This window comes from Andrographis paniculata, unplaced genomic scaffold (genome assembly GCF_009805555.1).
Source record: "Andrographis paniculata isolate CXL003 unplaced genomic scaffold, ASM980555v1 Contig60END, whole genome shotgun sequence".
Taxonomy (NCBI): Eukaryota; Viridiplantae; Streptophyta; class Magnoliopsida; order Lamiales; family Acanthaceae; genus Andrographis; species Andrographis paniculata.
Genome location: NW_026137596.1, coordinates 2985475 through 3008408, shown reverse-complemented (window position 1 = coordinate 3008408; position 22934 = coordinate 2985475). Strand labels below are relative to the sequence as shown.

Genomic DNA, 22934 nt, shown 5'->3' with positions numbered 1-22934 from the left:
TTTGAGCCCTATTTTAATCCAAAACCAGGACTGTCAGAAGGCCGATCAAGTTTTTAGGAACACTGAGCTTCATTTTATTTATTTAAATCCTAGAAATGACGGCAACAAAGCGATGCTTTCACGAAAGATGATTAGGAGGGGTTGATATTGTTGATTCATTGTTATGTACTTATTAGAAATGTGTCTTGAACTCTTTACTTGTACCATTTGCTCATTAGGACTGCATGCAATCTAGGAAGTTTAGGGGAGGTTGTTGGGGTTGAGGGAAGTATTCGATGGAGCTGTTGGAACTAGAGCTAGAGCTGATTTGAATTCATACATACTTAACAGTTATGGTGAATTGTGCTGTTTAAGGATGGCAATTCTTTGATCATACTGAGATGAGGGAAGAGATGTTTACTTGGATGTAATGACATACAATACTTTGACTACGGGTACATCATGTTAATGTTAATTAGTATGTTTTGTGAGAAAAAAATATATATATTTTTTTCGATAAATTTCGAGTTTAAATAGTAATTTTTTTTTTTTTAAATATAATGAAAGACACCTATAATAAATTGACTAGCTTAGTATATTCATTTTATAATCTTAAGCATACATGATTTTGTCCTTATAATACCAATTCATCAACTTCAGAGGCAAAAATATTCTGTCATAATTATTTATGCGGTATAAATAACAAAATGGTGTTAAAAATTGCATACGCTACTAAATTCAATTCTTTATCTATGATTTCATGGAAAATGATTTCCCAATTACCTACAAATGCTAACGTCTATAATTTTGGACTTGCGCCATATTTGCATACATACATTTAAAACTTTCTAAGATTATTCATCAAATAATTATATATATTTTTAAAATAGCTAGGTTAGACAACTTTTTTTCACATAGCATGTTCTTTAAATATCCCTTATCATAACTATAGAGTTACAAATAATGAAAATATTTGGTTGATCTCTCATGAAAGGATTCAATAATATCATTATATGTTGGTTAATTTAAAACAAAATGACATTAACTAATAATAATAACTACAATAATAATAATAATATGACAATAGTAGTTTGTCTGTTGCCTAAAAATCCTCCCAACCCCTTACTCTTGGTGCAACCTGAAATTTCCCCAAATAGTCAAAAAGAGTAAATTTAGGTAAATAAATTTCCTCACATTTCTCCCTTTCTCTCCATATTTGTCTCCCAAACCACCATCCCATTTCCCCCTTCCCTTTCCCTCCCCTTCCCTTCCCTTCCCTTCTCCTTCATCATTCCCACAACTCTTCCTTCCTCCTCAGCTCCTCCCTCCTCCGGGCATCGCTGCCGCTGCCGCCGCGCCGCCACCGCCGCCTCTTCCTCCGCCAATGGGTAGCTGCTGTTCCCGGAGCGAAGACGATGCTGCCGCACAAGACCCCTCTGCCGCCCAGGCCCCCAACAGCGATGACGCATCTAAAGACTCCCCCTCCACATCCGGCCCAACCACCACGCCGCCGCCGTCCGCCACCCAATCCACCAAGCCTTCGAAGCCTCCCGGCCCCATCGGCCCCGTCCTCGGCCGCCCGATGGAGGACGTCCGAAACACGTACACGGTCGGGAAGGAGCTCGGACGGGGGCAGTTCGGCGTAACGTACCTGTGCACGCACAAACAAACCGGCGTGGAGTACGCGTGCAAGACGATTGCCAAGCGGAAACTTGCGAACAAGGAGGACGTGGAGGACGTTCGGCGCGAGGTCCAGATCATGCACCACCTGTCGGGCCAGCCAAACATTGTCGAGCTCAAGGGCGCCTACGAGGACAAGCACTCGGTCCACCTCGTCATGGAGCTTTGCGCCGGTGGTGAGCTTTTCGACCGGATCATCGCCAAGGGGCACTATACGGAGCGCGCCGCCGCATCGCTTCTCCGGACGATCGTGGAGATCGTGCACACGTGCCACTCGATGGGGGTGATACACAGGGATCTCAAACCCGAGAATTTCTTGCTCTTGAACAAGGACGAGAATGCGCCGCTTAAGGCCACAGATTTCGGGCTCTCTGTCTTCTACAAGGAAGGTCAGTACATCTTTCTCCCTAAATCATTCATTTGTAATAAACCTGAAATTTGAAAATTCGAGTTATTCGTCGTAATATCTTCGACAGGAGAAACATTCAAGGACATAGTAGGAAGTGCATATTACATAGCTCCGGAAGTATTGAAAAGAAACTATGGACCTCAAGTCGACATTTGGAGTATTGGAGTCATGTTGTACATCCTTCTTTCCGGTGTTCCTCCTTTCTGGGCAGAGTCGGAGACGGGCATCTTCAACGCCATATTAAGGGGGCATGTAGATTTCTCGTGCGATCCCTGGCCGTCGATCTCACCCCAAGCAAAGGATCTTGTGAAGAAGATGCTGAATCAGGATCCCAAGCAGAGGCTTACAGCATTTGAAGTGCTAAGTATGTAATCTTTTCTCCTGAAAAACAAAATTTGTGCGCATCCGCGCAAAATACATCATCATGGATGGTTTTGATGACATAAGAAGAATTGACGTATATATGGTTTGTCTACAATGCTTACTGCAGATCATCCATGGATCAAGGAGGACGGGGAGGCACCTGATACGCCGCTTGACAATGCTGTTCTCAACAGGCTCAAACAGTTCCGGGCAATGAATCAGTTCAAGAAAATGGCACTTCGGGTAAGTACCTATACCAGACAACTGATGAATGCTTAACATGGAGCTTTGATGAGTTTGAATGCATGATAATCACAAATGAAAATTCTAAAATATTATTACTCCATGCTACTTACCATATGGTGTCTGATTCGCGGATAACCTGAAAAAAAATGAAAATGAAGGTTATTGCGGGCTGCCTGTCGGAGGAAGAAATCATGGGTCTGAAAGAAATGTTCAAAAACATGGACGCTGACGGAAGTGGCACGATAACGCTAGAAGAGCTGAGGCAAGGATTAGCTAAACAAGGGACAAAGATATCCGAATACGAAGTCAAACAACTGATGGAAGCTGTAAGTATCCTTGAATGAAAAAAAAAAACCATTTATTGCTCTTATATATAATGCGTACCTTTCCTTACCCTGTCTGCGAATGCAAATGTAAAATCAGGCGGATGCTGACGGAAATGGTACCATAGACTACGAAGAATTCATTACAGCAACAATGCATCTCAACAGAATGGACAGAGAAGAGCATCTCTACACAGCATTCCAGTATTTTGACAAAGACAATAGCGGGTATATATATATATATATACATGGACAATGAGCATATTTTAAGGATTCGATCCCAGGTTAGCTACTTTACTGAGATAAGGCTCCTGAAAGCTTTCTTCTTTTGAAATCAGGTACATTTCGCTAGAAGAACTAGAGCAGGCTCTCAGGGAATTTGGCATGGGCGATGGGAAGGACATAAAGGAAATAATCAGTGAAGTCGACACCAATAATGTAAGCTAAATCTCAACTGCAACCTACACTTTGTCTCCTATACAATTCTTAATTCATAGCATGGCAAAATATACTGAATCTATATAAGAGAGACTGATTAAATTGTTTAAATACCTACAGGATGGACGTATCAACTACGATGAATTTGTTGCCATGATGAGGAAAGGACATCCAGACATGGTTGCAAACACCAAGAAACGAAGATCTGCCGTCTTCACATAAAAAAAAAGAAACACAAGCTTTGTTACAACATATACACATTCTGCGTCAATTTCTTCATCAAGGGAAGGACAACTAACAGCTCGGGGATCTGAGAGACACTTAACATCACAGTCTTTATGTATTGATCAATACAATAGCATTATACACGCATACATACAGACATACAAATATATAATAAATATAATACACACATAAAGATATTATGAATTATCAATGTCTTCAAGTGCTACTATAATTTAAATGAAGTAAAAAAAGCTCAAGTCTGCTTCTAGTTCTGCGTGATTTTCTAATGGTTGCTAGAATTACCGTCGGATTAGAACTCCTTTGTATGCAACGCAGTCAAAACCATTTTTTCAACTTGGAAAAGAAAATTGTAGATACAACATATACTGCTCCATTTTGCTATATTCTTTTTTATTCACCTTTTGCTTGTGGTTGGGGATGGGCTGGGCACAAGGGCATGATCTATATCAATAACTCCAAACTAATTAACAGTTTATGAAGGAAATATATGTATGCTGTTTGCTAATTTACATTACTCTTATTCTCGAAAATATGTGCAGAGTATAAGCACACATACATATAAAGAGGCCATATATGAATCTTAATTGATGTAAACTTGAACAATAAAACGCAGACTAAGCCAGCAAAAATTCACAAACAATACAAATCATATCCAAAATTATGTTGCATGCGTCAGAGAATTCAGAGCTTAGTCATACAATTAAGCTAACCAATTACAGTGTGTGCATAGACAATCGGCTCGAAGCAATCTCTACGTTCATGAAGTAGATTAACTATATGATGGCCAATCCAAGACTTACGCCTGGAGCTTCCGAATATCGCCTTGCTTCTCTTTTCCTGCTCAAATTCCTTTATCATCTTCGCCACGCTTTTCTCCAAAGCTCCACAGCAGACCGTACACATCCCATACAGCATTTATCCGGCTTCACTTCTACATTTCCCCATTGATTACATCGGAACGCCTATGATGCACTTCTAGAATCCCGTCCACCTCCGGAGGAACACGATTGTTGCGTTTCCAGAGGTTGATTGCTGCCATGGACAAAAAAATTGCCAATTTTTTTATTTTAGGGTTTTGCGACAGGCTAGGTTTTTTTTAGGGTTTAGGATTCAGAAAATTTGGGGATTTTAGTAGCACAAGCGACATAAGAAACGCGCTGAGAGTCTGTGACAACGCTTTAATGAAAAACACTATCTCAACAACGCCTTTTCCATAATAATCGATATCTAAAAACGCATTCTGTTTTTTTTTTTTTTTTTTTCCATAAACGCTTTCTTGTTTCGATTTATATTCGTTTGTTTCGGTTGAGTCGCTCTGCGAAATATGGCAAATGGCGCCATGGGCGACGCTGCAACTTCGCTCGTCCTCCCATTTCTACATAAAACTGCTCGTCTCGATTCAACTTGTTGCTTCAATTCTCATCATTGGTGGATATTGTTCTATTCCTCGTTAAGATTCTGTAAAGTCCCGTCCGGCAGTTCCAAATTTGTGCAGCGTCCCAGCAGTTTCCGCCGTACGTAATTTCTCTTCGCTAGTCTTTTCTCCTTCCATGGAAGACTTCAGGGGGGTAAGTTATGAGCCTTAATTCTACAGGTTTGGTGGCTGTACCACTTATTTCAGTTTTTAATACATTGTGTTATAATATTAACTTCAACTGCTCAAAAAATTTGATAAGAGCTTTATGTGATTAAATTCCTGTAAAGATAGGTTGAGAGTTACATATGATGGGAGCTGGCAGAATCTGGTGTAAAAGAGAAGTTGATTCTTTGTTAAGAGTTGCATTCTTTGTTGATTATTATGTGGCATCTTTTGGCCAATTCTGTGTTAGTAAATGTCTCCATGCCAAATGATCGTGCAATCTAATTTCAACCTTGAAGAGGGCCTGTTTTCAGATTCATTTAGGGTTTATAGTGTCACAAAATTGCCCATAGTGATGTGCATATCAAATTTGATGATGCACAATAATGACTTAATTACGTGCCCTGAAATACTACAAGACACAAGTCCTAACTGAAACTTTGCTTTCTTCCATGAAATTCCATCATTTTTATTTTTTTTTCAACCTATGTCAAAACAAATCTCACCATCTTGCATTTTCCATTTTGCAGAGTTATGTGATCTTGTAGTAACACAGGAAGGTTAACTGAAGCCATTGTGGTTTCTAGAGACCGGAAATCCCCATAACTCTTTTTGCTCATATAATTTGCTTCCACGAACACACATTAGTCAATGTGCTTCTCGGCCAAGGGGATGTTGACTAATGTGGATTTGTTTTCCTTAAATTTCTATGTTATCATCTGCATCACTCACTGTTGAAAATGCACTCAATATATGCACATATATATATATGTTTGTGTATATCTCTGATAGGAACATCCCTGTTGTACTTGCAGCACGAGAACTGGATATCTGTGCCTCAATTCGGAACATGGGATGGCAAGACTAGGGATCAGACCAATTACTCAATGGTGTTCTCACAAGCTCGGGCTAATCGGAAGAAATCAAAGACTGAGCTGATGGCGCACCATAGCCTTGGCAACGAAAGGGAACTCCTCGTGCACCAGAAAATCGCTCCTGAAAGCAACCCTCATGCTCATACTGGCATGGTAAGGACTCCTCCTCCCCACCCTCACCCCTGAATATTAATGTCATCATTTCTCCTGTATTTTATGCATTCATGTTTTTAAAGGGCATCGGTTATTGTTTTGATCTATATCCCCTTGGTCAAAGTTAGAGCACATAGATCAAAACATGCCAGAGCCATATTGTTGTGTAGTCAAAATATAAGACAGATTGTTAAATATAAATAATATGCATGTATATAATTCGAATAAAGATTTAAATATAAAAAGTAGAACTTTAATTAAAAGATTTTGAATTAACTGATGAATCACACCATCCCTTCTACATTTATACTTGTTAACATTTTATTCCGGGGAAAGTAAAACCTATGACCAGAGCTATCCAAATGACTATACTCTGAAGTAGTTGAACTGAAGAACAGATATATAATTCGATATTCTTAAACTAAGTGGGCCAAAATGCAAATGAAATCTCCAAGTCACGAGTTGTTCTAAGCTTGCTGATGTCCCGTTGCTTGAAATCACAAGATGAGTAATGTACTTCGTGGGATACAAAAAAAGAATCGAGTTTTATTGTTGTCTAGGTCTAACAGTTCAACCAAATGCACTGCCTTGTTGGCTTCAAGTAGAAAAAGGAAGAGGTCAACGATTTTCTATGCATTCTAATGCTCGGTGTTTGGCACACACTTGACAGAATTGTTGGTTGAGTTAGCACCTATGTAAGGTCGAGGAAGATACACACACTTAGCGAATCTTGGTCATTGAGGTGTATATCATGATTGGTTTAGGCAACATGGTTCTGAGTATAAACTCAATTTGGCAATCTACAAATAGGTGGAAATTCCATTTAGGCATATTATGGGTTTAAGAATGTGGAGAAAGTAAGAATTAGTATTTGCAAATAAGTAATATGCAGCGTACTTATGCTACATTCTTATGTTTCTTTGCATTTTTCTCGAATGTTGTTGCTCAATGGCATTCGAGTTTAATCCTCTTGCGTATGAAAGCTCTCTTATCATTGCCGTATGCGGGCCTAATGGATTTATCTCGACGAACTTATTGTTGTTGATTTTACCATAGCTTTGGATGGCTATGTATATATATATATATATATCCACATATCCCTAATAGTTAGTTGTGGTGTGTCTGGATGTGCAGCAGAGGAAGTGTGAGAAGAAGACGAAGAAAAGCATAAGTTGCTTCAGTTGTTTTTACTTTTAGTGTGCATTTAACTTTGGACATTCAACCCACACTTTTGAAAGTATTTTTTTATTGTACTTTCATATTTATTTTCATATTAGTCATATATTTTTATTCTCATTCTAAAATTATTAGATTAAATATTACTTTTCTAGTCATCTATAAATGTGCTCAAATTTTTGGGTACTCATGAGGGTATTTTTTATTACTTTTTATAGTTAAAAAATACAAAAAATATTATAATTACTAATTTTTAGGTGACAAATTAAAATAAAAAGAAAAAGAACACAAATTTAGGTAAACAAAAAAAAGTATTTTGTATTTAAAACATTAAATGAATCTCATGACTTCATAATAAAAAGCACTAAATGGTAAAATATAACCAAAGTATTATTATTATTATTATCTTTTTTTATGAAAACATGATAATTGACAGCTATTACTTTGTTTTTGGTAAATTTTCAGAAATAAGTATTTCTTCTGTTTTCTAATTTTGTATTCAAAACTTTTTGAGACGAGTTTTAATGTGGGATTTCAATTTAATTTTTTTTTATAGTAAAAAGTATAAAATTTAATATAACTCTTTACTAAAAAAAATAAAAAATAGGAATATTTTTTAAATAAAAAAAAAAAGTGAATATAATTTAGAAGGCGATGAGAGTAAGTATATATTAATTAACAATATATTTTTATTTTGATAATTATCCTTTACCAGCAACAATACATTTACTTTGATGATGCACTTAATATGGTTGTCCCACGTACCATGTTATTTTTTTAAGAAAAAAATAATTACACACTTTAATCTCATCTTAAATTTTTTAATTTTATTTTTTAAAATTTTAATTAAACTAATTAGTTATTTTAATCTTAATTTATAATTATTTATATTATAAGATAATTATTTTCATTAATATATTTTTAATTATCTATTAATTACATCCCTTTTAAAATACCGTGTTTACAATGTAGCAGATACGATATCGGATACGATATCGGGGATGGAGGGAGTATTTTATTATAACAATTACTATAAAATTACATACCCACCGCCAAAACATTTCCTTTTAGAGAAAGGAAATAACAATGAAAGTCAACTGTACTATACACTTATGCAGTATTCTTGCAATATTTTTTAGACGTGTTTGACTGGCGATTGAATTTTAAATTTATTATTTATTATTATTATTTTTTAAAATATAAAATTAAATATTTATTTTTTATATTATATTAAAAATTAATTTTATATTTAAAACATCACATTAACATTTATTTATATCACATCATATAATTATTTAAATTCAAAATTTTTACTATTCAAATATATCTCAAAATCCAAACTCTAAAACAAACACACTTGAATATAGATAAATAAATAACAATATATATAAAACATCAATATGTATAAATATTGGGCTTGTTTATTTTTCTGTATTAACTATTTATGCTATTGTATGCCAAATTATGATATATATATATAATATAAAATTAAATAAAATCAACATATATTGTTTCGATATTATATATATACTTCACAGATGTTCAATACTTCAATATAGACGGACGACGTCGTATACGAGTACTGCGAATTTGAAGGAAGTTCTACACAAGAAAAATATAATATACTAATATATATAATCTGTGTGTACGTGTCATGCGTGTGCGCATCTATAAGAAATAAAAGTAGGAATTTCCGCACGAAAAGCATTGTTGTTTGCGCCGTTTTGAATTTGATTCTCTGCGCCCTGACGTTCATCATACATAAAGTAGCTCACCTGGATTTCGTGCCAAGGATTTGATACTTTTCATCAGTCACTCGCATGAGCATTATACGCCTTCATTCGCGTTTCGGATTGCATGATAACAACGATTTGTTCGACTACTCTATTTGATTTTGTTCGCAGAATCTTTTTTGGCTGGATGACTGAGGTAAAGTAGGAAACTGTTGCCGTTTGACAATTTGATTATAGGATTTCAGCATTCCTTATATTATTTTAGATTTTTATGCTTTTTTTTAGGTTGATTGGTCTCAGGTTTTCTCGGAGAGTGCAGAGGAGTCAGGCGTTGGAATATAGAAGAATAATGGAGTTTCTGTAGAGGTGAATTGATGCTTCAACTGATTGATCTACTTCTGATTTGTTGTCTCCTGAATATAGAGAACTAGGCGCTAGTTTGTTGCTCGAGTTTTGAAGGAACTTTCAATGAGATTTCGTGTCTAGAAAAATGAGAAGTGATCATAAGAAGCAAGTTTTGGTTTTCAATATGGATATACATTTTTCATGGTTTGTGATAAAGTTATGCAGAGTATTTTGCATTTTAGGAGGAAATTGATTCCACTATTGTTTGTCTTGTCCTCTGCCTGCAGACGTTGAAATTATTAATTAATACCTTGCCAATTTCCCCTCCATAGTTCATTAGCAAACGTTGTTCCATGATTAGTCGCGAAGATTAATATAGCTTCAGATATTGATATCAATTCACCAACAAAGAGGAAGCCTAGAAGACATCAGCTCCTAGTTTAGATCAGAACTTAAATCAAGTTAGATAAATAAATAGCCAGCAGGTATGAGCTTTTTGCATGAGTTTGGCATTCTTTCACACACAATCACACAAAGGCTTATGTTATATCTATACTGTGTACCTTACCACAACAATGGAAGATTTTCGTGGTTATTATATTGCATCAGCTTTGCCTTGTTCTGTCTTCCCATAGGATAACATTCTAAACATCTCATTCTGAAGTAACATCTCCTTTGTTTTCTATTGGACAAAATATTATATCAAGTATTTGTTAAACATCTTTTAAGTCTTATAACTTGCTTCTGCTTGGTCAATCTTTTTTTCTGAGTTGAAGATGTGTGTTTGTTTGAGGGTTTGGATTTTGAGTTGGGATTTGAATAGTAAAAATTTTGAATTTGAATAGTTGTATGATGTGATATAAATAGGGTTTGATGTGATGTTTTGAATGTAAAATTGATTTTTAGTATAATATAAAAAATAAAAAATAGGTGTTTGATTTGATGTTTTTGGGGGGAAAAAATTGGATGAATAGTGGAAATCCACCAAAATCCTTCAAACAAACACACCCTAAAGTGTGCTTGAAATATTAGACTTTGGATAACACAATGTCCTGGCCTTCAATATGTCAATGAGTGGTTCAGCTTAAAACTGGATGCAATAAGAAGTTTTTATATCAAGAAGTGCTGAAATTGTCTTAATAAATCCAAATTTCTACTCACATCAACACAGGATCACCTGAGGCAAGTGATAAAGACTGCTATTATTCACAAAGGAAGCATATGCTGCTTTCACATTTCACTTATCTACTGAGTCTTTTTGATAAAGAACAATAAGGAGCCTTCTGTGTTTTAAATTTCAGAGAAAATAGTCGACAAAGCCAGCTATGCAAAAGAAAATGAGGTCAGCAGCTATTTACCCTATATTCTTGTTCTTGAAACATCTCACTTTTATTTTATCTTTTGGTTCTTTTTTGGCTATTGCTGTTATACTAATTGCTAATGCAGATTATCATTAGAACATGTTTTGGCGATTATAGGCGTTGTTTCTGATACTGTTTGTTTCCAGATCTTCTTTTTGGATGAAGGCCATAAGTAATAATGATGAGAATGATGCAGAGGGTGGGAGATTAGTTAAGGACAGAGATAAGGTGGTGCGAAGGAAAAGAATCGTAACTTTAAACAACCGGGCCTTTTTATCAGGAGCTGCCTATTGCCTTTCTTCATGTAGCATGATACTGGTTAACAAGTATGTCCTTTCCAGCTATGAATTTAATGCTGGAATATTTTTGATGCTGTACCAGGTTATTTTCCTTCTGAGATATCCTCAAGTTTATTTACTGTTGTTAATAATTGTTAATATTCTATGCTCATATTACATTATCTTAGTTCATGCTTGCAGAATTTCATATCGGTAGTTGTTGTTTCCATTCTGAGCTTTCTTGGATTAATTACAACGGAATCACTCACATGGAGATTAATCAGAGTCTGGTTGCCGGTGAACATAATATTTGTAGGGATGCTAATAACAAGCATGTTTAGGTACTGTTCTTTCTTATTTTGCTACCTCGATTATTCGTAAATTATTCACATAACAGCAATAATATTTAGTTTGATACTTGTTCTTGACAGGTGTTTCTGTATTCGATTGTTAACTTTCTCATTCGATAATTGGAAGTCTTATGTGTTCATCTTTTTTTTAAGCTCACATTCAGACTTTTTTTTAACATTTCTTGTTCAAACTCTTGCTAACACATATCCATGCTCTTGTCTTGCAGTCTAAAATACGTAAATGTTGCAATGGTGACAGTTTTGAAGAATGTAACCAATGTGATGACGGCTGTTGGTGAAATGTATCTCTTCAACAAGCATCATGATAATCGAGTTTGGGCAGCACTTTTCTTAATGGTATGTCATGTGGCATTGCTTTTTTTGTTATGTTAAATTTCTTGAGATGACCATATATATATATAGCTTTCATGTAAACCACATATTTTCCCGACTGTATTTCTATAATTGATAGTTTTACTTCTATTCTGACCAATTCGATGATCATTGTTTTTTCCTTTTTACATTTACCTATATTCTCATGACTATCTAACTGAAATGCATAGCCTTTTTGTAATCAGTTGCTAGACACGTAATGAGAATGCTATAGCTAATTTGGTTCTTGATAACTTGTTCAACCAAAGTAAAGTACATAGTTTATAGTTTCATACTTTCAATAATTACAGCAGAACAGAAACATATAACTGCTGGATATCAAGTTTGCAATGGATTGTACCAACTTTGAAGCTATTCATTCCCCTTGTGTTATGCAGATTATTTCCGCAATATCCGGAGGAGTCACAGATCTCTCATTTCATGTCATTGGATACACATGGCAGATTTTAAATTGTTTCTTGACAGCTTCATATTCTGTAAGTAAACCACAATCATATGTTGCTTACCTTTAAGAACTCTCTTTACATTGATGAATTGCAGCTGACCTTGCGGAGGGTAATGGATACTGCGAAGAAAGTAACTAAATCTGGAGATTTGAACGAGTTCTCAATGGTCTTGCTAAACAATAGCCTTTCACTGCCCCTTGGAATCTCTCTCATCATTGTGTTCAATGAAGTCAGTTATCTCTCACAAACGTAAGTAACTAAAACTAATGATGGATTCATTCTAATCAAAGTAAAGTAATCCTCTCACTGCTAGTGCTTTTGGTCTAATACCAGTAGGTTTAGTAACCATATTACACTTATTTAAGGAAAAAATTCTCACACACAGTACGCAAGCATAGCATAGACAAAGATATGGATTGATATAGTGTTGTATGTATTGTGATTTCAGACCACTGTTGAGATTGCCGACATTTTGGGTGGTTATGACAATGAGTGGGTTTTTGGGTTTAGCCATCAGCTTCACTTCCATGTGGTTTCTTCACCAGACCGGCGCCACTACATACAGGTACACTAAACTAAACAATGCTTATTGTTTGTGCATTTTGATCAATAGTAATAATACCTGATCTGGACTGTCACGGCATGGCGCAGCCTTGTAGGATCACTAACAAAGATCCCTCTTTCGATCGCTGGCATTCTCCTCTTCCAAGTCCCAACAACCATCGAAAACTCAGCCAGCATCTTCTTCGGTAGGGTTTCCATCCATCCATCCATCCATACAATAGCAAACCTGCATTCTTTCTTACTTGACTCTTTCCCTTCCTTGTTTACTTACAGGTTTGTTGGCAGGAGTGATGTTTGCCAGAGCAAAGATGCATTGAAGCAATGCCAAACAATTAATTCTTGGTAACATTGTTGTAATCAAACAATCAAAACTCACAAACTACTTACTGTACTGTGGTGTTATAATTTATAAATCACACTCGAGAGTATTTTTATATGACCATCAGTTTCAGTTCCTCATTGGTTTGTTAGGTGATTTGGAGGATCTATGCTGCTAATTTTTTTTTTTTTCACCTGGAGGTAACTTCATAAATAACTCCTCCAAGATTTTTAACCACCGTGCGAGTTCCAGCAACTTCATTTATATGCAATCCTTGTTGCGAGGCTTCACTGACCACTAGGTTATCCATTCTGCAGATAATTAGGATAAGTCACTTTTACATGGCTAAGGCTATGCCCAACACATAAAATCTTGAAAAGAAAAATACTCACTCCATCATCAAATTGTGTACCCAAATGCTTGGCACGAACTTTAATAAAAGTGAGTAATAATTGTTACTTTTTGCTATTTGTAGTAAAAAAGTACAAAAAAGTGATGTATTCTTAATTCTCGAGGGATTGCAGCACAATGTCTGCTATGGAACAATTGATTTGGAACGGACAAAAATAATAAAATAGAACAATATATATGGGACGGAAGGAGTAGTTTAAATAATGTCACCTACAAAAACATTTAAAAAATGTAGAGAAGCAAGCAAACACTTACACTTTTGCTCTGGATACATAGGCCAATATGAACTTGCAAGTTTTGCATTGACTTCTGCGAAGGAGTTTTCCCACAGTGTTGAAGAGCAGAGGAATGCTTGACTGCTGAAAGCTTGCAAGTTGTTAGGGAATCGTTTTCACTCGCTTTTCAATATTTCAAGTGCATTTACTAAAAGTGAAGACACTAAAGCCAATATATATTGCGATGATCAGAATGTAAAGAACAGGTTATTCATTTTAATCATTTCAAATAAGAAAGCGACAACATAAACTGTTCATGATATAATGCCAATAATGAAATGCAAACCTCATAAGTGTTTAGCAGAAACGAGAAAAGAAAAAATGAACCCTGATTAAAATTATTATGTACTCGGAAAATGCATTATGCTACTCACAAATGAATCAGTTTAAATGTATGGAATTCCTAAGTGATGAATGAGCAGCAACATGTAAGGATATAGATGTCGGCACCAAGAACAAGATCAAATCCTTCTGGATGCTTTTGCAGAATGTTATTCAGTTGTTCTGAATTTCCCCATTCTAGTTTCTCGGCTGCCAAAAAAAACTAGAAAAATTAGAGATATGATGTCTTCGAATGTCAGATTTGGCACTGCGATTGTTCACTTACTGGCAAGACAATGGGACTCTTGTGAAGATTGGTGAAGCTCTATATTCCTCTTTAATATCTGAATTTTCTTAAAAAAATTTCAGTTTCTGAATAAGGTCTTCGCTCTTGAGTCATATTGAAAAACACTTAAAACACATAACCTTGCCTTGAGAACCTCATCATTATGGTCTGTCAGAACTACTTTGCTGCAAAATCTGCTACAGAGGATCCCCGTAATGCCTGCATAATGATCGATCAGTTCATTTTTCTTAGAGGAAAAACAAAGAGAATCGATACAGTTCATATTTTGCAGCTCTGAGGTTTTAATCCTGAAAAAAGTATTAAAGTAAAATGTTAATTAATCAGACCTTTACTGTCAATTATCGTTGCAGATTAGTTGGCCCCCATGAACCTTTGAAAATTTCCATCTCTGTTTATAATTTATCTTTACCTTTATTTGTCACCAAGCATAAAATTAATTGATAATGTTTCTTAAATCTACAGTGATAAAAATTTTGGCTCAAATCCTAGAGATTCATCCCTGTAAGAATCGAAAAACCTTCCAAATCAAAAAATGCAGTGTCTAGTGCCTAACATCTGCAGAACATGAGATTGTTTCGGCAACAAATTACCTAATCACGTATTAAAATTCTGCCCCAACCCAATCAGCTTGAAGTATGTATTTAGATTTTAGAACAGCATCAATGGTAATATATATAAGAAACAAACAAGGGGATTGAAGGCTAATACAAACCAACACCAGACCCGAGCTCTATTACAGAACAGCCGCGGAGCATCTCATAATGTTTAGAGAGATAGTCATTCATAAGCTCTGCCCCAGGCCACACCAACTGCCCTGTCAAATCAAAATCCGCTGCCACAAATATAGTCGTAAGACTTACAAGTTGCAATAACCACTCAAGTAAAGTTCAAATCCTTCACGTCTGTTTTGCTCGAGAACAAAAATATTGTTAAGACTGAATTTCCACCAATATAAACACCTTAATAGCTATGCAATTACGAAAATACAATATCTACAATGTAACAAAATATCGAAGCCTCGAAAAATTAGGTCGAAGATAAAACAGTACACCTTAGCAACCATAACCACTACAAAGTACAAATCAATAAGAGAGAGAGAGAGAGAGGATCTCACTCGAAGCAGATTGGAGGCAGTACAGTTCCAGAACTTGCGAGCCATACGCAAACCTCGTCAATTGGTAGCTGCAAACGCAACCAACATCCAATTTACAAAAAAAAAAAAAACACAAGCAGACAATCCATAAAAGTTCCAAAGTTTAAGCATAATACTCGTCATTGACGAAGAAAGACTCGTCCAAGCAAACGATATCATCGTCGTCTTCCCCTTCTCTCACCATTCTTCAGTCACCTCCGCCGGTCTGCTCACACACTGAAACAGCATGCTTTTATAGTCAAATTTCCGTGCTTTTATATGCCCAATTATTTTGGGCCTTATCACTATATGGGCTTGGGCCCAAAACTCCACAATATATAAGCCCACTACGATTCAATAAATTACAGGCTTCGTTTAGCCCTAAGATAATTCAGCCCAACTCTTCATCTTCAACCTCCGCCTGCAATTCGCAGCAATTCCGATGCCGGAGAAGATTCCGATGATCGGAGTTTCGCCCTGAATCCACACCGAAATCGAGCATGTTATGTTCAATCATGGTCCTTTCCGCCGCGCAGCCGGAATCCGCCTCCATTCCCTCGCTTCCGTACGAGCACCTCAACCGCCGCCGGTACCAAACATTCTGCACCTATGCTCCGCCGCGCCGTCACTCTCCGCCGCCCAGAAAGCTCACGCCGTCGCCATTACGCATGGCCTCCTGCCTTCCAGCGTCTCCATCGCTGCCGCTCTGATTCTCTCCTACGCCTCGCACCATTCTTCCCTCTCAATTCTTCTATCCGTCTTCAACCAATCCGTCCGGCATAGCCGCTCGCCGTTCCTCCACAACACCTTGATACGCGCCTGCGCGCTTCTGTCGAACGATTTGGGGATTTCAGTGTACAATGATATGCTGCGGCGTATGTGCCTCCTTCCCGATGATTACACTTTCCCCTTCGTGCTCAAACTCTGCGCCGACTGTTCCTACTTTCCGAAAGGATTGGAAGTCCACGGGAGGTTAATCAAGGCAGGATTTGATGTTGATTTGTACGTAAACAATACCTTACTTCTCTTCTATGGCGACTGCGGCGACTTGGGCAGCGTCCGCAAGGTGTTCGATGAAATGCCTGAACGAGACTTGATCACGTGGAACACGTGCATTCGAGTTTTTTCAGACAATGAATGCCCCAAAGAGTCGATCACTTTGTTCAGGGATATGATCTTCTTGTCTGAATTCATGCCTAATGCTGTCACCATTGTTAGCATTTTGCCAGTTTGCGTCGCGCTCGAGGCCGGGGATTTCGTTGGTTTAATCCATTGTTACGTGTTCAAGGTTGGTTTTGACGATGAGATAAGAGTCGGGAACGCATTGATCGATGCATACGGGAAGTGCCGAAACAGAAAAGCAATGGCACAAGTGTTCGACGAAATGATCGACAAGAATGACGTTTCTTGGAATTCAATGATCGGTGCCTTATCCTGCAACGGCTTTTTCCGCGAAGCATATCGTTGCTTTACGACGATGGTGAGGGACGGGATGAAAGCGAACACGGTGACTCTAGCCACTGTGCTACCGTCTTTGTTGGATCTAAACAAAGGACGAGAACTTCACGGTTATAGTGTAAGAACGGGGTTGGATTCGGACATTTTCGTCGCAAATGCATTGGTCGATATGTACGGAAAATGGGGACGGCATGTTCAAGCGTTGAACATATTCGACGCGATGGAGACGAGGAACATTGTCTCGTGGAACACGATGATAGGCTGCTCGGCGCAAAATGGGCTCGAGTCGGTTGCCTTCCGACGCATTCGGGAGATGCAAGCTCGCGGCACGAGCCCTAATTCGGTAACAATCACGAACATTCTCCCGGCTTGCGCGAGATTGGGTTCTCTTCAACACGGAAGGGAAATACACGCCCGGTCGATGAAATTAACGTTGGCCTCGGATTTGTTCGTCTCGAATGCTTTGATCGATATGTACGCCAAATGCGGCCGGCTGGATCTGGCGCGGACAATATTCGACGGCTCGCCTAGAGACGAGGTTTCTTACAATACACTCATAATGGGCTACGCGCAGACGATCGAGTGTTTGAACTCTATTACCTTGTTTACAGAAATGGCGGCTCTCGGGTTGAATCTCGACGCTGTATCGTACATGGGAGCACTCTCGGCATGCGCTAATATAAATGCCGTCAAAGAAGGAAGGCAAATCCACGCATACGCATTAAGACGGCTGTTCCACAAGCATCTCTTCGTCGCCAACTCGCTTCTCGACTTTTATGCCAAGTGCGGACGAGTCGATGTCGCTACAAAAGTTTTCGCCCAGATCCAGAACAAGGACACGGCATCATGGAACACGATGATTTTGGGATACGGAATGCTTGGCGAGGCTAGCGCCGCAATCGAGCTTTTCGAATCCATGAAAAAGGACAGCATCGAGCCAGACTCGGTTTCTTACATAGCTGTGCTGTCTGCGTGCAGTCACGGAGGGTTAGTCGAGAAGGGAAAGACATACTTCGAAGAAATGCTGGCGAGAAGTATAGAGCCCTCGGAGATGCATTATGCCTGCGTGGTGGATCTTCTTGGCCGGTCCGGTCACCTGCAGGAAGCCGTGCTGATTATTACCAGTATCCCGGGTGAACCGGGCGCCAATGTCTGGGGGGCCTTGCTGGGGGCGAGCCAGGTCCACGGGAACATAGAGCTCGGCTGCTGGGCAGCCGAGCGCCTTCTTGAGCTGAAGCCAGGGCAGCCCGGGTATTACGTGCTGCTGTCGAATATGTATGCAGATGCCGGGAGGTGGGGTGAGGTGGATAGGGTTCGGAAGCTGATGAACCAGAGGCAGGTGAAGAAGAATCCCGGCTGCAGTTGGCTGCAGGTTAGCGATGAAGTTCATAGCTTTGTTGCTGGCGAGAGATTCGATCCGCGTCTGTGGAATGTAGGCGCCGGTTAGAAGCTATGGCTGCCTGTAATCATCTCTGTGATCAAACTAAGATTAGTAAACGACATTCATCAGCTCAACTTATCTTTTTACCATTCGTATCTTACTCGGCGAAAATGGTAGATAGCCTCAAAGCAGTATAAATTGTATATTAATTTCTGAGTTTTATACATGTTAATTAAAGAACCAAAACAACGGGTTAGAAACCACAAGAGATGTGGAGAACGATATCAAAAATTGATGGATCGACCGTACCTGGAGTAAGGAAAAGGGTTGGCTGCTCGAAACATATTCACCAGAAATGCTTTCAGGGCACATGAAAACTTAACCGAATGAACATGTTAGCATCGAACGGTATACAGTAAAATCCTCACTCACATATAGCCTCTCGGCCTGGTCTGGAATCAGCTTCTGCAACGCAAACATGTCTTGATAAAACTGCAGAAGACCATCTGGCGACCGTGTTCATAGAAACTGGATAGAAAAATCATCAGATGCGAAGATTGGATGGACAGACAGAGCCCACTGATCAACCTTTCGGATATTAAATGTTCATCAAGGCTATGACTGGTGACATATAACACCAGTACAGGATGAATCGCCATCGACAGCCCATAAATGTAAATTAGCAAGTTGCTTCGGAATTGCATCCGACTCTGTCTGGGACGGCCAAAACATGAATTTGTTCTTTGTCGGCAATGTCTGATTTCCACGAGCAATGCCAACATCCAAACCAAGCTGCATCTCATCCAGGTTGCCGAATTTGATATTTTGGTTCTCCAGCAATTTTGCAACCACGGAGAAAACAATACGGTCCTCAGGAACCGATTCTTTTCTTAATGTATCCACCAGAATAATGACGTTATAAGCAAAATCCTCCGGCAAAACTTTCAGAGTCGAGGAGGAGCTCCTGACAAAGAGAAGCCTAGAAATCTTCCCGATATAAAATTCATTCTTGTTACCAAAGGAATCCAACAGCGCGTCGGTGGCAACAGGAAGTGTGTTCCCGTCTACCAACCATATATTATAACCAAGTTCCAAACCTTTTCTAGTCGCGTATACTCCCACTAAGATCTCTTTCATCAGTTCCAAAGAAGAGTCTTGAAAATTGACTGATTTGGCAAGCTGGGCAACGTCAGAAAACTGGCTGGCATCAATTACAGGGTGCCCCCTCCGAGCAAGATCGAGAAGAAAAGAAGATGCCGGTCCCAATAAAATATAGTTGCGGATATTCAGCCTTTCGAAATGGCAGAGCATATTTCTGACAATGGACTCGGGCACTCTGTACAGACTCACTAAAACAACAGAGCTATCATTCTGTACGGATTGAAGCACAGATTCAAGGTCATTTGAACTCCGGGCAATTCTATCAGGAAATACTTCTTTAAAACAGAAGTCGTACCGCTTGAGATTTCTCAAAGGATACAGTTCCAGAAAATGGGAATCTACAGAGGTTTCGTCTAGCAAGGAAGAATCAGGACCGGCAGTTTTCCCATAGTTCACACCAGCATCTCTATGAGAGATGCTCAGGGCTGTCTCGTGAGCAAAATTGGTGTAAATATTGAAGTAGCCACGAGAGTGAATGAATTTGATAAACCATGGAGTCCAAATTTTCTCGCCCAACTTTTTGTACCATCCAGTTGTAACCTAAAAGTTGCAGGGATAATTTCAAATTAAATTATCCACCATCAGCAAATGAGGAGCAAAGCGATGAAGAAAATACCATTCCCTCGAGGGTGGGCTTTATTCCTTTAGTCTTATGTGTGTCATACCAGAGACGAAACTCTTTCCACTGTTTGGGAAACAGAAGCTGACCCCATGTGCCAACTAGTTGATATAAGAATACCCGAGGCACGTTTTCTAACAGCATTTTATTACCATGTTTACCTGATAAATCAAATGACGTTGTGTTAGAAGTGAAGAAAAATAACTGCAACACTGAGATGAGTAACTTGAAAAGTCTACAGGGGTTTCCAATGTGAAATCAGTGAAATTTTTATGAAGCAATGTGATATCTCGGACTATATATGGGATGAATGTTCATGAAGCATAGCTATAAATTCTGGAATCTCTCGTCACAAGGGAAGTTTTGGACTAATTCTATATCAACAGCTTGCCTAGATTGGTGCACTATGGTTAAAAACTAATACCAACGGTCAATCAGGTGCAACTTTTAGTACTTCCATGCCTAGCCGAAGTATGGCTGACTTAACTAGCTGAAGAATTAATTAAGGAGATAAGTACTACACAGTGGGAACCTTTAAATTGGATTATTAACTATTTACTCTGATTTGTTCGCATATATAACAACTAAAATAACTAAGCTGGATCAAGCCAGACAGCAAGAAAAGAACCTGGCACAAATCTAGGCCGTTGCAACGATGCCCCATAAACGGAAGGACTGAAATTTGATGCGTTGTAGTAATAGTTCGTGATGACAGCCTTGAGAAACCTGCTGACACAAGTTCATCTCAATTCTCAATCCCCCAAATGCAAATGTATTCACAAAAATAAGGTAATAAAACACTTAATCAGCATATATAACTTCCACAAAAACAAATTCAATAGTTCTTCTTTCCTACAATAATTGAAAATTCAACAACTCAATGCACATTACAAATACTTGTCCTCCCAAATCCATATACCGTTCACCCTCAAAAGGCTACTCATGTGACACTCCGGTATGCAAGCCACGCAAAGCCGGATATGTCGTGATTGCAGATTGGCCCACAGGTCAACACGAATCATTTCAACGTGCTTCTATTCTGGGAGACTTCCCAACTTGCTTAACTCTAGCTTTCTTCTTTCAGTAAAGCTTCCGAAAAGAAATGTGCATATTGTTGACATGAGTAGTCTATTCAATTCAATTAGCCTATATTCAACCTCGAATGGTCAGACACCGGCTCATTCACGGGAGTTGGCCTAACACTGGCCCAACTCCAGGGTATTATAACTCATTAGTCTAATTTCCAACCTCATCAAGTCCAATATATCTTTGGAATAACATTGAAAACTAATTACTATTTGAATCAACTAAAACATACATTCAAAACACTACAATTATAAATCCAAACAACATTTCTCATATTTGAATTTTTACATACAAAAACTTTCAGCAATTGCAGCATTTATTTGTAGTTTTGTTTATATATATATATATGCATCCAAACACGTTTAACTCTTATAATTCAAGAAAACACCACATCCAAAACTTATTCCTCATTCAAGAAAACTTCAGATACAATTAACCCTAGAAGACATCTAAACTCTATAACTCTCTTATCATACTCATATGTTCAAATTCAAATGAAATCCTAATTTTCAAATCATACATACCAATTACCAACACCTTAAATTAACAATAAATCTCAAATATAATCACATCATCTAACAATTCTACAGTATATATATAATATTTCCAGTTCATATCTATTCAACTTAATTGCAGAAATATGCATCATGCCAAGCGTTTAAGCACTTCAAAAACACACCCAAACGTGACAATCCAAGTTTCGATCAAAATCAACACAACAACTCAAAAGAGTTACGAAGGCAAAATGACGCACCTGTAATATAGCGGCGAAACCTCCAGATCATCCTCAACCACAAAGGCAAACTCATGATCCGATCCAGGCCACCACGCCTCAAGCCACTGCGCCTGAAGGCCAGCATTCGAAGTCCGATAATGCACCAACTTCTCCCCATACGCCCAATCGAATCCATCGACAAACTCGAGAATCTTTCTAGATAGATTCAGCTTCTTCTCCAGCTCGGCAGACGCATTCCGCGAATCTAGTACGAAATGGTCGATGAATACATGAAGATGAACTGTATCACCGACATCGTAGTGAGCTTTCGCGAGGGATTCGAGGCAGCGGGAGAGAGAGGAGAGGCGATTGAACGTGAGGACTTTGATGATGAACGTGAAGTTTTGGCCAGGATTATAATTAGGGCTGGGAATTTGTTGGAATTGCTTAAGTATTTGGGGCTTAGGGTTAGATGAAGGGAAAGTGAATAGGAATAGACAGGAAACGGAGACGAAAATGAAAACGAGTAATGGAATTATACGCTTGCGCGGTCCCGCCGCCATAGCCATCGTCACCTCCTGCTGCAACACTGTCACAGTTCCATTAGTGCGCTAGAGACAGAAGAATCGATAGATCTCCATGGGAGAGAGGAAGACGACGACTAGATTTTGGGCCTTTACAAAATTAATAATAATAAAAAATAAAAATAAAAATATTTTGGGCCTAACCCTGTTTGAACCAATCATATCTATTTATTGGCCCATAATCGGGCACGTGCGATCTTTAATAATACTAATATCTATTTATTGGGC

General features: G+C 38.3%; 5 protein-coding genes and 1 long non-coding RNA gene across 14 annotated transcripts; 3 read left to right on the top strand and 3 right to left on the bottom strand.

The window, feature by feature from the left end:
* Positions 1-941: 941 nt before the first annotated feature.
* Positions 942-4832, bottom strand: LOC127259610 (uncharacterized). Of its 3 annotated transcripts, none has more exons than XR_007840525.1 (5): positions 4383-4832; positions 2788-3650; positions 2554-2695; positions 2208-2449; positions 942-2090 (listed from the first exon to the last, which is right to left on the bottom strand). It is a non-coding gene; the product is annotated as an uncharacterized LOC127259610 (long non-coding RNA). The 3 variants fall into 3 exon arrangements; XR_007840523.1 differs by having other exon boundaries at positions 2554-2682; XR_007840524.1 differs by having other exon boundaries at positions 2554-2682; positions 4485-4832.
* Positions 4833-4970: 138 nt separating this feature from the next.
* LOC127259609 (uncharacterized) lies at positions 4971-7519 on the top strand. Its single transcript, XM_051287037.1, has 3 exons — positions 4971-5252; positions 6079-6291; positions 7426-7519. Exons 1-3 carry the CDS (start codon positions 5235-5237, stop codon positions 7486-7488), a joined length of 294 nt encoding a protein of 97 aa, XP_051142994.1. The 5' UTR covers positions 4971-5234; the 3' UTR covers positions 7489-7519.
* Positions 7520-9143: 1624 nt separating this feature from the next.
* LOC127259607 (GDP-mannose transporter GONST1-like) lies at positions 9144-13326 on the top strand. 2 transcript variants are annotated; one of them, XM_051287034.1, is made up of 11 exons: positions 9144-9396; positions 9486-9566; positions 10847-10887; positions 11053-11287; positions 11386-11525; positions 11762-11891; positions 12305-12403; positions 12468-12622; positions 12822-12938; positions 13025-13122; positions 13211-13326. In XM_051287034.1, exons 3-11 carry the CDS (start codon positions 10871-10873, stop codon positions 13252-13254), a joined length of 1035 nt encoding a protein of 344 aa, XP_051142991.1. In that variant the 5' UTR covers positions 9144-9396; positions 9486-9566; positions 10847-10870; the 3' UTR covers positions 13255-13326. The 2 variants fall into 2 exon arrangements, with proteins under 2 accessions (XP_051142991.1, XP_051142990.1); XM_051287033.1 differs by having other exon boundaries at positions 10717-10887.
* On the bottom strand, positions 12660-16125 carry LOC127259608 (protein-lysine N-methyltransferase EFM3). Of its 3 annotated transcripts, XR_007840521.1 has the most exons (9): positions 15840-16125; positions 15685-15752; positions 15294-15402; positions 14695-14857; positions 14550-14607; positions 14381-14473; positions 13923-14034; positions 12996-13567; positions 12660-12928 (listed from the first exon to the last, which is right to left on the bottom strand). XR_007840521.1 is itself a non-coding variant. In XM_051287036.1 (8 exons), the coding sequence occupies exons 1-8, from the start codon at positions 15905-15907 to the stop codon at positions 13447-13449; spliced, it is 714 nt and encodes a 237-aa protein (XP_051142993.1). In that variant the 5' UTR covers positions 15908-16125; the 3' UTR covers positions 12660-13446. The 3 variants fall into 3 exon arrangements, 2 of the variants coding, with proteins under 2 accessions (XP_051142993.1, XP_051142992.1); XM_051287036.1 differs by having other exon boundaries at positions 12660-13567; positions 14695-14768; positions 15283-15402; XM_051287035.1 differs by having other exon boundaries at positions 12660-13567.
* LOC127259603 (pentatricopeptide repeat-containing protein At4g14170-like) lies at positions 16117-18685 on the top strand. The gene has a single exon (XM_051287029.1). It carries the CDS (start codon positions 16208-16210, stop codon positions 18605-18607), a length of 2400 nt encoding a protein of 799 aa, XP_051142986.1. The 5' UTR covers positions 16117-16207; the 3' UTR covers positions 18608-18685.
* LOC127259604 (uncharacterized) lies at positions 17657-22781 on the bottom strand. Of its 4 annotated transcripts, none has more exons than XR_007840519.1 (5): positions 22162-22781; positions 20950-21050; positions 20319-20482; positions 18851-20242; positions 17657-18643 (listed from the first exon to the last, which is right to left on the bottom strand). XR_007840519.1 is itself a non-coding variant. In XM_051287030.1 (4 exons), exons 1-4 carry the CDS (start codon positions 22689-22691, stop codon positions 19157-19159), a joined length of 1881 nt encoding a protein of 626 aa, XP_051142987.1. In that variant the 5' UTR covers positions 22692-22781; the 3' UTR covers positions 18713-19156. The 4 variants fall into 4 exon arrangements, 2 of the variants coding, with proteins under 2 accessions (XP_051142987.1, XP_051142988.1); XR_007840520.1 differs by having other exon boundaries at positions 17657-18632; XM_051287030.1 differs by lacking the exon at positions 17657-18643 and having other exon boundaries at positions 18713-20242.
* Positions 22782-22934: the final 153 nt, after the last annotated feature.

What these genes read in the sequence shown, in the direction of transcription:
- LOC127259608 (XM_051287035.1), bottom strand. Translation starts at nt 15,907, where the DNA reads ATGGTGAGAGAAGGGGAAGACGACGATGATATCGTTTGCTTGGACGAG. An exon ending in TGTTCTGTAATAGAGCTCGG is followed by an intron (nt 14,858 to 15,293) that starts GTCTGGTGTTGG and finishes TACTTTTTTCAG; the next exon opens with GATTAAAACCTCAGAGCTGC. An exon ending in TATGTATCCAGAGCAAAAGT is followed by an intron (nt 13,568 to 13,922) that starts GTAAGTGTTTGC and finishes AATTATCTGCAG; the next exon opens with AATGGATAACCTAGTGGTCA.
- LOC127259607 (XM_051287034.1), top strand. An exon ending in TATTTTTGATGCTGTACCAG is followed by an intron (nt 11,288 to 11,385) that starts GTTATTTTCCTT and finishes TCATGCTTGCAG; the next exon opens with AATTTCATATCGGTAGTTGT. An exon ending in GGGCAGCACTTTTCTTAATG is followed by an intron (nt 11,892 to 12,304) that starts GTATGTCATGTG and finishes TGTGTTATGCAG; the next exon opens with ATTATTTCCGCAATATCCGG.
- LOC127259609 (XM_051287037.1), top strand. An exon ending in CTCATGCTCATACTGGCATG is followed by an intron (nt 6,292 to 7,425) that starts GTAAGGACTCCT and finishes CTGGATGTGCAG; the next exon opens with CAGAGGAAGTGTGAGAAGAA.
- LOC127259603 (XM_051287029.1), top strand. Translation starts at nt 16,208, where the DNA reads ATGTTCAATCATGGTCCTTTCCGCCGCGCAGCCGGAATCCGCCTCCAT.
- LOC127259604 (XM_051287030.1), bottom strand. Translation starts at nt 22,691, where the DNA reads ATGGCTATGGCGGCGGGACCGCGCAAGCGTATAATTCCATTACTCGTT. An exon ending in GTTTCGCCGCTATATTACAG is followed by an intron (nt 21,051 to 22,161) that starts GTGCGTCATTTT and finishes AACTTGTGTCAG; the next exon opens with CAGGTTTCTCAAGGCTGTCA. An exon ending in ACGGCCTAGATTTGTGCCAG is followed by an intron (nt 20,483 to 20,949) that starts GTTCTTTTCTTG and finishes TTGATTTATCAG; the next exon opens with GTAAACATGGTAATAAAATG.